Here is an 18,773-nt window from a genome sequence, read left to right as displayed (position 1 = left end):
GAAAAATGCCTTCTAATGATGGAAAAAGCCTCTTTGATAATAAGGAAATATATAAAGGGGTTTCAATGAAAATAAACCAATAAACAAAATAAAGCCAGCAGGCGTTAGGTTATTGTTGACTCTTGTACGGATAGCACCAATAATCTGCCCTGATGCAGGTAAACTAGTGGAAAGGTGTTCTTTAATATTTTCTCAAACTAGGTTTCAGGATGCTAAAAATCACCCTCAATTAGAAGAGTTAAGAGAGTAAAGAAGTCTCAAAAGTGCCTAAAGACCAGCATTTCTGGCTGAATGTGCTAAAATGAGGTCTGCAAATTTGCTGCCTCCTCGCCCCACACAACAGCAGCACTCTTGGTTTTCATAGCACCCTCAATCTGACTAATCTAGACTAGTGCAGATGGCTTTTCTTGACCTAATCCAAGAGGTTAGGTGATGAAGAAATGCAGGAAATTTGTTTTAAATAAAAGAAAATTCTGGGGGAGGACCGTAAAGACCCCCCGCCAATTACATATTTCAAATTTTTCTCCCCCATTTTTTGTTTTTTTAGGTAAATACCTCAACATCTATTGGATGGATTACCATGACATTTATGAGCAGTGCCATGCCACTGTTCCGACGGTCTTAATTAGGAGCCAGTCACCACACCCGGGGCAACAGGTGATCTGAATAACTCTCCAAACAATTCACAGATTTTAGTCCAAAGTGGTGGAACAACCAACCTACAAATTTAAATATCAGAATTTAAAAGGTTCATTAATTTTTATGCCGGAGGCATTACGTTTTTGGGTTGTCCGTCCGTCCGTCCGGTCCATATCTCAGAAACCCCTGCAGGGAATTTCTTCAAATTTGACACAAACGTCCACTTGGACTCAAGGATGAACTGATTAGAATTTGGACATTTTGGACAGACATGGATATAAACTGCAACTTGACTGGTTGCGGGAGGCATACAACCGCAAGGTGGTAATCTTAGTTTAATGTCTCTTTGATGTCTTTCGGAGGACACATGTAAACTGGATGAAGACAGTAGCACATGCACTTGTAAACATTTGATCCGTATCCCTTTTCCTTTGTGGTTATTTGCATGCTAATACTAGTCATCGCAAGACTTCACATACAGATGCCATCTATGAGTCAGTATGAGCAGAGGTCTTTATTGGAAAGACTTTAAATTGTGAGACACTGGCAAGATGAAAGTCTCTGTAACTGCTGCTGGGCTCTTTAAACAACCAGGCTGTTCAACTGTGAAATATTCCTACACAGAGAAAACATCATACTGTCACATTCAAAGAGTAAAGTGTATTCTTATCGAAATATTATTGCACACAGACAACATCAGATAGGCTAAACAAGTACAGATAAACACATAAGACAGATGTAGGACACATGAGTGTCTGTTTGTATGTGTATCTGAGTGTTTATTGTGAATCTATGCAGAAGGGAAAGTTGTGATGAGGTCGTGTCCCTCCGGTGGTCTCATTCTAGAGCGAGCGTGAGTCTCACAGTACAGCTCTCCCTCCACAAAGAAATAGCCCTTCTGTTTGAGGTTGACGTCACAGTCGGAGCACACAAAGCAACCAGGGTGACGATATTTGTCTCGTGCTTTCACCACCGTCCCGCTGTAGCATAGAAGACAAAGACAGATATGTCAAAAGCAAAGAATAGTGTATGTGTTAGTAATAGTAAAGTTAGTGTAGTAAACATATAGTATACTATAAAATACACCCTCCCTAATGGTTCCAAACTGGGGGTCACTGACAAGAATAACCTGAAAGCAACACAAACTGCGTACATTTTCAATGGGAAAGTCCACACTATCACAATAATTTGAACAATGTCATAATAAATAATAATACAAATTCAACATATAGTGGCGTTAACAAAGGTAAAGAAAAATATGATTGATAGAGACTGAATTATCTATTTATATTCAAAACTATTACTGTAACTCTTTACTTTAACACTGCTATCTAGCATTTATAATAACCCAATAAATGGTTTATAACACACCATAAGGACACTTTTACAGTGTTTATTAATGTTTTAGTTTAATTACTGCTCCTATAACATATCGGGTATGGAATTAGTCTGCATATGCTCTGGTGAGAGAGACCAAACTTTTCTATGGTTGTCAGGTTGCAGTTGTTGAGCCCGTTAAGAGGAGTGAGGAGTCAGCAGTCAATGATGGTATAAAATAGTCAATAAAATATTTTTTTTTTTACAAATGTGAATCACAGCAAACACGAGAGGTCCTTGAGCATATGGTCATAAATTAGCACAAAAAATATTTGGCTGATGGGTCCAGTAGTATACAAGATTAGCCGTGGACAGACAGACACATGCACGACGAACGCATGATCTCCCCACAGGCTTACGGCTGGCGGAGACGATGAAAACGTGATAACACAGTAAAACATAAATATATCATATATAATGACTTATGATATATTATTACAGTGTGTTACAAAGCATTTATTAACTATTAATATACATGTACAAATAATTTATAGGCTGATCATAAATGGTTGATATCTGATTAAAATGATGTTACAATACTTATATTTTATGTTACGTTAATTTATACATTGCTTGGCCACAAATAGGCACATTTCACGCTAACGGAAAAGTGGTTAATTCATTTTGGTTTATGTTTATGTGGTCAAAGAACAAAAGGATTCCTATTTTTGTTGAACAATGCATTTGCATAAAGGCCTATAATGTTCCGATTTGTGTTACGGTGTTAGTACTTTATGACAATGTAATGTTCAGCTTATCAATGTAATTAATTTCTATACAATCTATAGTTTGTGTTTTTGCTGCAGTGGACTGTATTGTTCCTATAGTTGTCTCCACCAGAGTCTCTGAGTGTGAATCACACATTTTTCTATTTTTACTCACACAATCCCATTCCCACACTTGTCGCAGACGGGCAGTTTCTGCAGGTTTCCTGTGGGCGTAGTCGGTTTGGTTGAGGGGGCTTTAACTGTCCTGGTCACAATGGGACGAGTGCCTGCCCACATGGGAGAGAGACCACTCAACAAAACAACCCTGTACTTATACAGGAGCACATAAATACAAACAAAACACTCAAGAGAAATGAGGCAGGGACACTTATAGCCTCTTGATTCCTAAATGAATGCTTCCTTATCGAGTACAAGCATATTTCATAACCTCAGCTCTATTGGGTGCCTTTTACAACTCAGGAAACACATGGAGGAGTGCTTTTGTAATAACGTATTGTATAGCTTTAACACTTGAATAAGGGGAATACATGAGGGTGTGACCTAATTATATATCGTGTTGCATATTGTGTATGTTATGAGACCGGTTCGTCAGACAAGGCCAACATATTGCATAAATGACAAACAATGTTATCTTTATCTTTGTTCCCTGCAGCCTAATTTACTGGACTCATGTTTATGCTACAGTTAATGGGTCATTGAAATGAGCAATGTGGTTCAGTAAATTCAGCGTAGGAGTTATTGGTTCAATCCCCGGCTCTTCCTGTCCACATGTGGAAGGGTCACTGACACTAAACCCACAACATTGTTCCTGATGTGTGTATGGGAGGTAAAAATATAAGTCGCTTTGCAGAAAAGTGATGAAGAAATCCAAAACATTTGCTGCTGCGCCTTATTAAATAGCTATTATGTGCTCCAGCGCTAATCAACCCCAGAATGTAATGTAATGTAAATTAATTTTCAATACGGCAACAATGATAATCCTAAAACAAAAAAACTGCATCTCATGAAGAGAAAATTGCAGAAGTAATGCAAAAAAAGCTTAAAGACCCAGAAAACTTTACTTCAAATCTTAAGTATTTTGCTATAATATTAAATGTTCATAAGTAAAAAAGCAACTAAGTAAAACAAAACATCTTTAGGTATTGTTTATTAAGCCTGCTCTCCTAAAAATTACGTTCCTATACAACAGAACTGCATTGTCAATTACGTTTGGTGGGAAACATATTTTCTGCTGGATTACGTTTGTTTTTGATGTATCACAAATTTTGAGTCATAGACTGCGGAAATCTGTGCATGGAGGAGGTCAGCGTGGTCGATGGGTCAAAAAACACAGAACTTCCACCCAGGAGACCGCTGTTCCATTTTAATTTACGTCTCTACTATAAGTTAAATAACATCGGCCCACTTATGTTAAGCCAAACCATGATGTTTTTACTAAACATAACCAAGTAATTTTGTTGCGTTTTTGTTTTGTTTCAATTCACAAGGTTAACCACGTGTTTAAAACTGTGACCTTAATCTGGGAGAAAATATGTTTCCCTTGAAACGTAATTGAGAATGCAGTTAAGTTGTATGAGAAAATCTTTTTGTAGGAGACAGGTTTGGTTTATCAAGAGTATGTTGCCTTTTTTTCCAACTGAGCCCCGTCTGCTTCAAACTAGTGAGAAGAGATGGTCATGTCTAGATGGTTACTCTAGATTTGCGAAAACTCTTGAAAGACTCGCTGCCCGACGACCTATCCTAACCTTAACTATTCAAGGTCAATGCCTAACCTCAACCGTCTCACAAGAGTTTCGCACATCGAGGGTTACCATCTAGACATGACCAGAAGAGATCAGGGAAAATAAGAAACACAAAAGTCTCTAATGTGAACTTTGGCAGAAATTAGTGCATTCATGCAGAACCCCATAACTCATAGTAAAAAGCCCATTTAGAAAACAAGTTTTCAGGGCCTTTAAAACATCTGTGTGTGTTTCTACAGTGAAGCATTGCGTCTTCTTGGCTGTAAGTAAAAGTACAAATATTTCTCTGTACTGGTAATCATTTCAACCTGTAAGATGTTTTTCTGTTGCGGAGGTTGTCGACTGGGAAAGATGAAGAGCTCACCATCGCTGTCAATAAAGTCCTGCAGGGCTCTGAAGGAGCCAGACTGCCGAGGCTCCTGGGGCTCCTCCTGGTCTTTCTGTAACATCTGGTATACGTCAGAATCCTCGATGCTGGTCAAAGTCCTAGGGCTGAGCAGCACGTTCAGACAAACACATACATACAAGTACAATACCTGGTCAGGAAACACAATGCACACTATACTGTCCAGTAATGGAAGAAGTATTTAGATACTTTATTTAAAGGAACAATGTGTAGCATTTAGGGGATCTATTGGCAGAAACCGAATATAATATTAATAAGTGTGTTTTCTTTAGTGTATAATTACCTGAAAATAAGAATTGTTGTGTTTTCGTTACCTTAGAATGAGCCGTTTATATCTACATAAGGAGCGGGTCCTATCTCCACGGAGTCCGCAATGTTGCACAGTCATGTATCAACAGTAGCCCAGAATGAACAAACCAAACACTGTTAAGTTTTCCTGCTTGGGCCGGAGTCAATAACATTACTAGTTCCTGTCGCCGCCGCTCTCTCTCTCTCTTGCTTCACCACTCACTTCCCACATACACACACACACTCTAGTCATGCTACTCTTACAACAACTGGCTCTAGAAAGGGCCATTTGTGTTTTTGCATCGATCACTGTAGCAATCCTACACCCTTGGCACACAGGAGAAGTTGTAATCTGCAACCTCACTGCTACAGTAACTACCGCCAGATCCTACACACTGTTCCTTTAATTAAAATATGCAAGTATTATCAGCCAAATTTACATTAAGTATCAAAAGAAAAAGTACTGCCTATATGATGTTTCTGGATGAATATTACGGCTGTATTATATTGCATTTTACTTCTGTAGATTTTTTTAAACTCCTTTATATACTGTTGGGTAATTTAATCTACATCTGCAATGCATCATATTCAATTAAAAAACAGACATTTTCAGCTTTGTGACGATGCATTTTCCAGCTGATCCAAGGCTTTTTATTTATAGTTTATTTAGCTTGAAGAATTTTCTCAACCCATAAAGGTCATCCTTCAGTTTATCAGAGACATTCAAATTCAAAATCAAAGTAGTAGTATAAGTAGAAAGTATAAGTAGAAAGTTGCATAAAATGGAAATACAAGTTGAGTAAAAGCACGTAGTTACTTCCCACTGCTGCTATGATACAGCAGTTCTTTGGTCTATAGGTTGCCATTGTGACAAATTGAACTTCTTTCACCCAGACCATCCTAACTCAATTTCATTAGAGGGATTCATGTGGCAGAAATGATGCATTGCAGTCTTAACTGCATTTCCCTGAGTTTTTTTTTTTTTTTTTTTTAACTTGTAGTGAAGCAGATCAGGTGAGAACAACCAGCTGGAGATTACAGAGCTACAACACAGGGAGTCAACCTTAAAAGGAGAAAAAAGGGGTTAGATGCTAAATGTGGGATGAGACCACGGAGAGGAAAATGAGAGAGGAAAGAGGATGCTGATAAATAAAAGATTTTAGCTGAGTTTTACAGCAGGCTGATTCTACAACATGCTCTTTTTCATACATATTGTAATGTTTTCCTTCCCTTGCCGGCTGGTTATAGTGATTATGAATACATTACAATGGAATCTACATCCCTACTTTTCTACGTAAAGTGAGTCTATGTTGTATGCTGACATGGTTTTGGTTTGATGTGACAGGCCTATACGTCTTATTCAGAATTTGTGGTTAAACCGTGGACAAATTCATTCCTGTGGGCTGTGGTAATATATTCTCAGTGTGACACACCATCTATCAGGTAGCCTAATGAAATCCACATTAGGGGAAGGCTGAAGGCTAACATACTGTATGTGGCTGTATTGAACTACTCAGCTGATACCTTCAAACAAACTGAGGAGGTGAGTCATGTAAAGACCAGGTGGACTACAGTGAATGTAACAACAGCAAAGCAGAAAAGAGGCAGTCGGAGAGCAGAAGCAGAAAGAAATCACGGAGGAAACAACATGTATTGCTACGTTGGTAGCCCTGTGAGGCTGTAATGATCATTACACACCAGAAAACATAACATGGAAGGATGAAAATGGACACTTTGCTATTCTTAGATCCTTATTAGTGGGGATAAACGTTGGCCTAAGGGTAGCGCCAGAGGCAACACTATTTATGTTGAAACAATTAATTAATCAGTTAATCGGTAAGTTCTGTGACAAAATATTCTAAACTTGGCTCAACTTTTTGTCAGAGCTATTGTCTATGAAAAGCTAACCTTGACTTTATATTATTCCATTACAAGGTGAAGAATTAACCTCATTTAATTAGTAGTTTGGCAGAAAAGTAACAATTACAATATTTTGCAAACAGACAATTAAATATTTAAAGGGAAATTTTGGGTGATTTGAAGTGGGGTTGTATGAGGTTCTTATCAATAGTCAGAGTATTACTTACATACATCTAATGTAAGTAATAAAAAGAACGGTTCGGCGTGCCCCACCATCGAGAAACAGACAGGAGCACCAACAGAGGAGCAAAGCAATAAACTGTTGTGGACGGGGACCGCAGAAAAAGGTATTTTAGCCACCCAACAGGGCGGCTGTGGCTCAGAGGGTAGAGCAGGTTGTCCACCAATCGGAAGGTCGGTGGTTCGATCCCCGGCTGCTCCGGGTCACATGTCGATGTGTCCTTGAGCAAGACACTTAACCCCAAATTGCTCCCGGAGGCATAGCCATCGGTGTGTGAATGAGTATTTAGATTAAATCCTGATGGGCAAAGTTGGCACCTTAGTAGCCTCTGCCATCAGTGTATGAATGTGTGTGTGTGAATGGGTGAATACTGACATGTAGTGTAAAGCGCTTTGAGTGGTCGGAAGACTAGAAAAGCGCTATATAAGTCCAAGTCCAAGTCCTAATGGAAAGGCTCACCTAAAAAAAATAATATCAGTTTAAGTGTACAATATATTTAGAATATTTTTCGATGGCGAACTGAACTGAAAGTAAAACATATCTATACTGTTCGTGTCATCTGAGCCTGCTGGTTTTGGAGAGAGCATAGATAAGTTTCACTTTCAGTTCGGTTCCCCGTCAGAAAAGAGAAGGAACGTGCCATCGGACGGCACGACAAAGCGGTGAAAATATTCTAAATATAGCGTACACTTAAACGGGTATAAATTTTTTAGGTGAGCCTTTCTTTTAGGTGGCTGAAATATGTTTTTCTGCTGGCCCCGTCCATAGCACTGTATTGCTTTGCTCAGGTGTTGGTACTCCTGTCTGTTCCTCCAAACTGGGGGCGCACCGACCGTCATCTACTGTAAAAAATAAAAATGTGATTCAAGCTTCTACATATTTGGGTCCAGACATCAGAATTGGTTGACTCCCTCACATATATGTTAAAATAATATACTGATATAGCTACTGAAGATATTTTATGGGACCTACTGGCTCAAGGTCTGATAATACAAAGAGTAGTTTGGCAGTGTTTTGTCACGCTCAGAAAAAAATTTATTCATCAGCCTTTTGTAATGATTGTGTACGGCAAAATATAATTTTGGTTGCGTCACATGATTTGCAATTCCAATTGTGGCCACTACTGCAAAATGAATGCAAATGAACGATGGCAAAATGAATGCGAAGCCTATAGCGCTGTTCCTGGACCATAGATATCAAGTTTCCTTTACCAGAAACAGAAGCTACGTTCCAAATCACATACTTTTTCTTTTTACTTTTAGTACATACTGCAGCTGCCCTTACAAAGAACGTACTGTTGCATGCAGTATGCATACAATTGGGACTACTTCATCATAACATTGTGCCTTGAACTTTGACCCTCTTGCTCCTATATCCACTGCACAGAGAATGATGGGTCAGAATAGCCGGAAAAGCATACTGGCTTGCATACTGCAAAATACGACCAGATGTAGTAGGACATCCTGGTATTTTTTTTTGAGGTACTAGGTATTGGGACATACAAAATCTTTTTTCTGGCATACTAAATAGTAAGGTAGTATGGGCACTGGAACGCACAGCAACTACTGAACAGGCTGAATGACAAACTTACATAACCATCTGTTGAGCCATATTGCTAGCCTGACTATTAGCACAATCAGTGTATTTACGACTCACGTGCTTTTAGTTGTATGGTGCAGCGCTTTGAAACAACCTGACTGCCGTGTTTAAGCAGTAGATAGAGTGAGAACCATCACCTCGAAGGCTTGGGTAGAACCAGGCCTCGGATCTGGCCCTCCATGGCGTCCTGGATGTTGCCTGAGGAGTAGAGGCCTATAGGGGTGTTGTAGGCTGAGCTGACCACCTGATGCGTGTCATCGATGTTCGCCGCCGCAACAAACGGCTGAGCTTTCCGGTTGTGAGCCGCGCCAATAGGTTTAAATTCCTTATAGGGAGCAGAGGGAAACAATGGCATTATTCTTAAACAAAACAGCTACCATAATCTTTAATAATCTCATTTTACAAACCTGCTGTTCTGCTTCCAGGTTCACTTTATATGGGTGAGCTTTACCGTCCTCCACAACACGTGGTGACCACATTCTTGCTTCATTTCTGGAAATAAATAACAGATCCTGGTCAGAAGGTCACCACAACATAACTGATGAGTCTGAGTGTGTATGAGTTGTCTTTAATCCCAACCATGGACTGATGCCATGGTGGATGACGCGTCTCCACTTCCTCCCACTGCACAAAAGTGAAGCCAAAATATCCCTGATACGATATTTGGAGCCAGAGCTTGCGCAGTAGTGATCGGGGGGTCGGAGCCGTATCGAGGTCCCGCCCACAAACCCGCCTGAGCCAATCACGAGTGGAGCACAGCCGTGGCTTGCTAGCGTGAGCCACCTAGCTGCTACGTTACCACCATGGTAGCTGTTTGGCTACAAAAAAACTACAATATCTCTATAACTATCTATGATCAAATTGACAAATGCATCTATTACACAGACTCCTGTTGGTTATGGAAAGTTAAAGTTAAAGTTACTCCTCTTTCCTACAATTCCCGAACCTCCGGCTGCACGACTACTTCACTCAGAGCATCTGTCAATCACAGCTGTCAATCATATCGTCTCACCCCCTTTTTATAGCATCAAATAACTTATTAAAACCAAACTTATCAGAAAAATGAACACTTGAACATACATCACTGTGATGAGAACTACCTAAAATTACAGAAACCATTTTTTACTTTGACTTTTTTTTACTTTGGCCCATGTCCCATCCACTAACATGGAGGGGGCGGGATTTATGGCCTATACTGCAGCCAGCCACCAGGGGGCGATCAAGATGTTTGGGCTTCTATTATGGGGAGCTGTAATGTCGTCCATCTTTGTATACGGTCTATGATCCCAACATATAAAACATCAAAACTGAGGTTTAAACTCCTGCTCACATGTTGGCCTTTTCCTGTCATACCATTGGAATTTAAAAAAAAACTTTTTGTAGTGGGTTTTGAGTGTATCCAAACCGGAAAAGTGACTAAATTAAGCCAGAATCATAAGCTAAACAATGCTGCTGGACACTACTTTCCCATAATTCACCCAATGAAAGAAAGGTAAGATGCTCACAGCTGGAAAACGTTCAGATGGTGGAGGTAAAGCTCCAGAAACACAACCACAAGTTTTATATAACAGCAATTGGACCGATGTCAGCAAACATCTTGTGTCAATTCCTGTTAGTACAAAACAGTGAAGTATACTCATTTCTTGCATACCAGCTGTAGAACACGTACTGTATGAAGATCAGCATGCTGTTCATGCTGTAGCAGTGGTTCACAACCTGGAAGTCGGCGCCCACACAAATGGAGCAAAAGATAAATCTGAGAGGTCGTTGAGATGATTAACAGGCGCACAGAATTGTGTTTATTTTTCTCTGACTTTCCTTTACTCTTATTTCTGGTGAATTACTGGACATTTTTTTTTTTGCCTCTTCAGGCCTCCAAAAAGTCGAAACATAAAACACCCTCATAAAGAAAACACTCTTTGGTGACAACTGGCATTCAACAGGTCACATGGGATTGCAAATGTACTTTGTTTTAAGGGGTTACAGGCCAAAAAAAGGTCAGGAACCACTGCTGCACAGTATCAGTATGTGTTATGGAATTGGGACATATTAATTTTGTGTGTTTTCCTACGAATGTCCAGCAACACGTGTCAATTTATGCTCGTTACATACATACATACAGTCTTTTCAAAATAAACTTCCATCTGCACAGGAACCAACTTAATTAGGTCAAGGCAACAAAACTACTTAGTTAGGTTTAGGAAAAGACCGTGGTTGTGGGTTAAAATAACTGCGGAAGTGATGTAACTTAAGTATGGAAGTTATGTGAAATAATCAACGTTGACTTCTGGTTTCACACGGGATACAAACACCGGTCTCCTGGGTGAAAGACCAGTATTTTTTATGTTGTGACGTGGATTACATATAAGTTGATTTTGTGGGGTAGAAACAAATTACAATGCATTAGTTTAGCTACGAACAGTGTATGAGAACAGCCTGCACTGGATATGAACCTACTGGACACAGTAAAAGCAACAACAGTAGCCTACAACATGTAATCCAATGCAGCACTTCAACAGTGGCCATCAAACTTAATTTAGAACTGAATCAACAGCTGACTGATACTAATATAACAATATAAGCTTCAAAAACACAGTAATTACTGCAAGGCTGATGTATTACATTTCATCATACTGTGCAGGTGTTGCCTCTACTGTGTCCACCACCTGTTTGTGTCACATGCTTTTTGTTTCTGCATATAACCTTTCAACAGTGAGGCTGAGCCGATGGGTGGACTCTTTTATCTTGTTCTGGGCTTCACAGTGCAGCATGTCGGTGGCCGAGACTCCCTCTATGGCCAGGACGACGTCACCGGCACACAAGTTGGCTACGGCGGCCTTACTGCCGGGAGTGATCTGGAAGGGAGTAGAAGACGGTGTAAATAACAGAAATAAAGACACTTTGTTTTGATTCCTTTGCTAACTTATCACTGAGTAAGAAGAGGAACTGATGATTTCAACAAAAGAGAAAAAACAAAAAGAGAGCATAGAAGCCACCTCTTGATTTGCTTATACCTCCGCCCCCTCTACCCTTTTTTACTGTACATAACTGATTTCGAGTCAAACTCTTGAAAAATAAATACATAAAGAAGTATTTTCTACTGTATATAATCAATTTTGTCCCAACCACAAACAAAAATATGCCTTACTTTAACATCTGTAATTGATGGGGATCGTGAGAAGTCTGGGACCTAAAAACAGGGTCATGGGGCAGGTTGGAAACCCTGATTTAGCACATCAGTGGAGGCAAAGGGAGATCCGTCCATCTTATCTAAAGATTTATAGTTTCCCATTTAAGTAGTACAGGTCATCTAGCAATAAGGGTTCCTGGTATTTTGATTTAAAGCTTCAGTAGGCAGAACGTTTTTGGCATCATTGGGCAAAAATTCCATAATAACCTTTCAGCATGTTGTAATTCAAGTGTTTCGAGAGAAAACTAGACCTCTGCACCTCATCATGGCTCTGTTTTATGGCTTTAAAAAATCTAGCCCCATGACGGGAGACTTTGGCCAATCACAGGTCATTTCAGAGAGAGAGCGTTCCTATTGGCTGTGCTCCGGCTGGTGGGCGGTGCTTGGCATTTTCTCAACAGATCTCAACGTGGCTGCCGGGTCACAAACTGTCTCATTTTACATCTAAACAGTACACTACAAGATGTTTCTGAAAACATTTGAGGCGAGAAATAGACATTACAGTAACAGAATATTGATTAATATGTAATCAGTGCTGCCTAGTTTGACTGTTTGATCGGAGTTTGCGAGTGATTGACAGCTGCTCAGATTACCTGTCTCATGCACTATTGTCAGGATATAGTGACCGTTTCATATAAATAACTTTTTTTTAATCATATTTGCTCCAGTTCTACCCACTGCTGCTTTAAGGGTTCAATACTCAGGTATGCAAATGAATAAGACATTATACTGTTCTTATTGACATTAGAATGAATCCCAGAGCAGTGGCGTCTAATTTGGTCAGGCAGAAAACAAAAACTCTTTTTGCTTTCTGTCTTTCTATGAATCCCATTCCAGCCAGTTCAGTGTGAAGCCTACAGGTGGGGCAACATTGTGAAAGGTTTTGGTCTGTTCTCCATCACTGGCACTTCATCTCCTTCATCTCGTAATACACAACTCAACTGCAAGGCCCCCTTGTTCATGTTCCCCTGCTGAGATCACAGCTTTATATGATTTTCCTCTCCCTTTCTCTGAGTCTCACCTGGCCTAAATACTCGTGTGAAATACAAAACACAGACTCCACTAAGAAGCCCAACTATTCAGAAAAGATTCAGGCCATTCATGACCTAAATCTACTATTTATTTCTCACCACATGCACTGTGCCAAACAACTAGCTGCTCTCTGAGATGCAGATCGCCCTGGTTGGTATGCATGTGTGTAAACTACCCGACTCTTGTCATGGAGATAAAGTAAATATACGCCGCTTCGCACTAAGTGACAGCATCCAGATGGAATATGTATTCTGCTGGCCAGGAAGTGATCAAGATGAATAAGAACTCCCAGAGAGCCTTCGGGGTCACAGAAAATAGCTCAGGAGGCAGCTTCATACCGAACCAAACATTCCCACCTATGCTACAGAGGCCGTGACCTATGCTCAGCCGTATTGCATTACGGGACATAGCTACACTGGGATGTTGCATTGAAAGTTGAATTAGGTCATCTGCCTATAAATAACTGTGGATGAAAGTGCTGAGGGGATGTCTCATGCTGCCAAAGAGGGAGCAGTGATTTACTGTGCTGCTGTCGGTCCGCATGTTTTACTGCTCTGATGTCTGTTACCTGAATCCGATCGCAACTATGCTTTTTATTGGATTCTTTCGTTTCCACGCGGCTCAGTTGTCATGTCAAACATTTGTCTTTGTTTAAAGTACAGACATCTTTTCCTTTTGCCTTTCTGTCTGTTTTGTGTCTTGCTTCTTTCCAACTTTCGTTTTCTCTTCCCTTTGTCTTTGCTGCTTCCTCTACCCTTTGTTTTTTTCCCTTATTTATTTTCTTTTTTTCCTGACATCCCTTTGTTCTTCCATCTTTCCTTCTTCAAGAAAATCTGCTAGCATGAAAATCCCCAAAACGGAACAAAGAAAAAGATAACTAAATTCTTCCTTCCCTGTGAGTACTGTTACTTAAGATACTTTAAGATAGAAATTATGTAGTCTTGTTAATAAAAAAAAGTACTGCAATGTGAGGAATAAAAAAAGGAAAGAGGGAATCCAGTTACAGTAATACACTGTCCAGTAAGTACATGCAGCACTGGGGAAACCAATCTGTTTGCTGATGTGACTTGAAATCCTTGACACTTAAAGGAGTATTATTGTACTTAAAGCTGCGCTCATCAATGTTTCAACAATGGATCAAAAGTAAAAGGGGATCGCTTTTAGTGACAAACCGACAGAGTTGTCACCTGACTCTGCAGCCGGACAATTTTAGCTACTAGTTGGTGAACGCAGTGGAGCATTTAGCAGCTAAAGACACAGATATTACCCTCAGGAGTTGGTGGAGACTAAAACAAAGCTAAAAGGAGACTGTTCCCAGAAACACAACTCTTTAGGGTTTTTAGTTAGATGCCTGAAATAAGGTCTGTGGTTAACACAAGCTTAAGAGGGCTGAGCAATTATCAAAATTTTATCAAAATCGCAATATGGCCTATACTGCAATTTTCAAATCGCAGGATGAGGAGGAAATCGCAGTACTTGTTAAAGGTGTAATATGCGTCAAAATACCATTTTAAATTAAATATTGTGGTGCTGCAGAGATGTCCTGGCCTACACATACTATTCTACAGACTTGATGAAAACATCTTTGTTTGGTACAGATCCCCGCAAAAATCACACCATAATCATTTTTTAAGTAGTTTTTTCAAATAAAATGAGAATGATGAAAATGTATTCCCTCTAATATCGCAAATCATATTGCAATTGCAATATCAGTCAAAACAACCGTAATCAGATATTTTTAAAAATCGTCCTCATCCTAGTTTTATTCTATGATATAAAACACGTCAGTAAATATCCCACCACTAAATGAGACTACTAAACGTCATCATGCCGACTTGTCCGCCTTTACAGCCTTGTTGTGTATACTCGCGCTCATACAACTGTGGTGTAGTTGGTCTATAGCGGTCTATAGCCTAACGTTACCTTTTTACTTCTGACGATTGCATTTTTACTTCAAAAATCATTAAAGTGGTCATTTATGGAGATTATCTTACTGAACAAAACTTATAAGTATCATAAACGTTTGTTTGCCACAGAGCCTATTTTCTGCTATAATCCAAAACCCAATAGAAAAATCTCATTGGCTTTTTGAAAAGGGAACAAGAGCGATTCTACCTTCCGGGTTGGCCTACAAAAATATGTCACCCTTGCACCAGTCTGTGCCCGTATCTATCAGTGCTCAAGTTTTTAACGCAGGCGTACTGTCATAAATTCATAGTCTCAACGCTCAAGCTAAAATAACCCCGATGACATCACCAGGGTTATTTTCTCAGACTTGACAGAAGCCCCTCCAGAGTCCCAGATGACAGTCTACTGTACAAGTGTTTCCACAGGCTCTTAAGTACTCCCCATGACATAAAGATCAAGTAAACTGATCTCGACGTGTAAATCCGGCGGCGTGCCCCTTTAAGGCTGCTCTCTGCTGAAGAAAAAGATGATTATCACTTGTGTTTACTTTACTCGACCAGCTGGGAACAGTGGCGGGTCACAAAGAGGAGGATGTTCCTGACCAAAAATGGCAGTGAAGGGAGACACTTGTGTTTAAATGAAGCCAAGAGTTCATGGCAGCAACAACTCCTTCAATTCGTCTCACGGACAGTGAATGTATTACTGAGATGTTTTATCAGGTATCTTTCACTTTCTTTTCTTTAATGAACCTCTCTCTCTTACATGTGCATTTTAACACATCACTTCTTGTATTACTGCTCACATATCGTTTACCCTCCCAGATTCCTCTCCCTCTCTCCTTCCTCGTCCATCCCTTTCATGACAGCGTCTACTAACACAACAGCTGTGGGGTTATTGGACAGAGCCAGTGGTTTGGAGACCTCACTATGCTTTTAGTCAGTACTTCCTGATGTCTTTCCTAAATATAGACGCACATAACCTCAACAAAGCCGGATGACTGGGTCTCCTCACATCTGATTCTGTGTGACAATCAGGGATACAGCACACAAAGTCTGACAGCTGATTAAGACACTACGGTTCATATATTCAGCATGTTTACTTTGTATACTGACTTTTTTGTTTTTTCCTAATTATTTATTTATTCTCTTCGTCTGTCTTTCCTTCAATTAATTAGTGTTAATCAGTGAGCTTTAGAGGTGCTGGTTGGGGAACAGAACCGGGCTAGCTGTTTCCCCTTGCTTCCAGTCTTTGTGCTAAGCTAGGCTAACTGTCTACTTGCCCCAACCGTACGGACATCAGAGTGCTCTTGATCTTTTCATCTAACTCTTGCCAAGAAAAGGTGAATAAACGTGTTGAACAACTCCTTTAAATGGAATAAGTTCTCATCAGTAACCGTCTTGTTTTTGTCCATGTGATTCAGTTGCTTGGTTTGGTTTACTTTGCATAAACAGGAAATACCATATTAGTTTCAGGAAATTATCATTTTCATCAACAGATGAAGATATTCACCAATCTGAATCAGCAGCCACGACCTTCTAAACGGTTTCTCTATTTTAGTAAGTATCTGTCTATAATAAATCCTTTTGTATCTGTAATTTGGTTACTGTGTTTTCTTTAATGAATTACATTTACGTTCAGTTTTACACTCTGTCACCTCCCAGTGTAATGCTGCGAGTTGACCTCAAACTGACGTTTAAAAGCTTGTGAACAGCTGCACCGTTATAATGATGCATACACAGTGACACATGTGCTCATCTTCTCCAATAACCGACAAATTGATTCTTCTAATGTGTTAACTCGGCTGTCAGCAAGGCTGTGTGGAGGATTTAAATATATAAAGTGGATTCTACCTTTCTATTTCTATGGGACAGTTTAGGAATAATATCGTGACCTCCCCGTGCTCCTGAATTCTCCAGTCTGAAATCCACTCAATGAGACGTGTATGTATGTGTGTGTGTGTGTGGGTGCACATGTCAGAGTACAATGTAAGCTGCTATTTGTATCTAAGCCTCTTGCATTCAGTGTGGCACAGGTGCAAGCCCCATACCAGTCCAGACAGACTCTTTCTAGAACAAACCCTCCTGGAAAAACACAATGTTGACGTTAACACTGGCTCCTCTGGACCGGACCACCAGAGGATTAACATTCACATTTAAGACATTTTGGCTGATGACAGTAGAAACATTGTCAAATCCTTAATAATCAAATGATCAACCAACAGGAAAGACAGAAAAAAGCTGTCGAAAGATTTTGTTTCAGATCAAGTTATTAAAAGGAAAGTCTTATAATAGAGACGTCCTGTGACTCACTCACCCTGGAGATGGACAGGGGCTGGTTGAAGTCCTTTCCTCCCGTCAGGCGAAACCCCCAGGGGGCCGGACCGTCCAACACAACATTGAGTGCCATGACCCTTTAATGTCTCCCCCCCGCTATTAGATAACAGCAGCACAGTAGACAGTACACTGCACACTGCGGGGAACAAAGTTAAAGAGCAAAGGAATATCAAAGTGATGGAGATTTTGACCCATGTGGGTGGGTGCAGTGGGAGGAGAATGGACAGACCCCACCCCAGCAGTGAAGTAATTGGTCTGATTTTGGGAACTGGCTCCCAGACTGTTCTACCAGCACTTGCTTGCCAGTTTTCCCTATTTATGTTGAGCACTTTTTCTTATTTTCTCTCTTACAACTTCTGTTTCCAAATAGAAAGCAATTTATTTTTTGCTTCTTAAATCAGGTGCTGCCCAAAGCTTCAGTCGTTCTAAAGTTTTGGCTCATAGTCTCAGCGAGTACCTACATGGCCACTTGTAGAGAGAGTGAGGATGTAAACCAGCCCCCACTCATCGCTTCTCATCCCTGGGCAGCTCACAGTCTGGCTGGCCTCCTCTCACTCTGGTTGATGGGTCTTGCTGCTCCTGTCCTTATTTGGTCTGGAGATGCAGCTCCACTGTGGGTCTCTGGAGGTCCCACAGGCACATTCCAGCCACTATTGATCTGGATGGGACCCAGGACTCTCACCCCTGCAGCTTGTCAACAATCCAATTTCAACACATCACTGTCTTGTCTGTTTTTATCTCTCAAAAGATTTCCTCTATAGCCTACAAAAACCTTATTTACTGTGCTCTTTGTTCATTATCACAGTGTTTAATTCCAGCCAGCTTCTCTAGTTGCCGCATTCCCTTCATATCTGCCTTATATCCAAAATTATAAAAACACCAAAGGCTTAACTGTACGAGAGCACATGTCAACAAACTGTGAGTGAGGCTCGTTAATCTCCGTCAGCACCGATAGGCTTTCCATCATGTAAATGAATCAAAGTGCCAGTTAAAACAGTTGCGCAAATTAAGAATCACAACCACAAAATCCATCAACTGCGTAGAAAATTGTGTTCTATGCAAATATTATAAAGTGGACCATATTCATTTGTTTCTGCATTTACCATGACGATGTAACTCCCTGACTAATAATGGAAGTTGATGATGACGCATTCAAACTACAAACTTTCTCTCTCTTTGCAGACATGCCTGCATTAAGTTTTCCTATATTCATGCACTCATTCTCTTTAGCATACACATAATGCCTATGCTGTACTATCCCTTTGTTTATGCTTTACTTGCTAAACCTGCAAAAGACATGAACATTAGAACTGAATGTAACTTTTATGTAACGCATATCAACTGAAATAGTGGTTAGACGAGCGGCCATGGGCTAGTGGGGCACGCTCACATGCACAAACGTGCACTAAAAAGGCACTTGTGGCCGGCCC

General features: G+C 40.2%; 1 protein-coding gene across 1 annotated transcript; it reads right to left on the bottom strand.

The window, feature by feature from the left end:
• Positions 1 to 1,137: 1,137 nt before the first annotated feature.
• LOC141764375 (PDZ and LIM domain protein 3-like) lies at positions 1,138 to 17,511 on the bottom strand. Its single transcript, XM_074629575.1, has 7 exons — positions 17,324 to 17,511; positions 11,584 to 11,735; positions 9,288 to 9,372; positions 9,018 to 9,205; positions 4,851 to 4,978; positions 2,899 to 3,010; positions 1,138 to 1,619 (listed from the first exon to the last, which is right to left on the bottom strand). The coding sequence occupies exons 1-7, from the start codon at positions 17,414 to 17,416 to the stop codon at positions 1,430 to 1,432; spliced, it is 948 nt and encodes a 315-aa protein (XP_074485676.1). The 5' UTR covers positions 17,417 to 17,511; the 3' UTR covers positions 1,138 to 1,429.
• Between the last annotated feature and the right edge of the window lie 1,262 nt (positions 17,512 to 18,773).

Source organism: Sebastes fasciatus, chromosome 3 (assembly GCF_043250625.1).
Source record: "Sebastes fasciatus isolate fSebFas1 chromosome 3, fSebFas1.pri, whole genome shotgun sequence".
In the NCBI taxonomy this organism is placed as follows: Eukaryota; Metazoa; Chordata; class Actinopteri; order Perciformes; family Sebastidae; genus Sebastes; species Sebastes fasciatus.
Note: the sequence above shows the minus strand (reverse complement) of the source record. Positions and strands in the feature narration are given on the sequence as shown.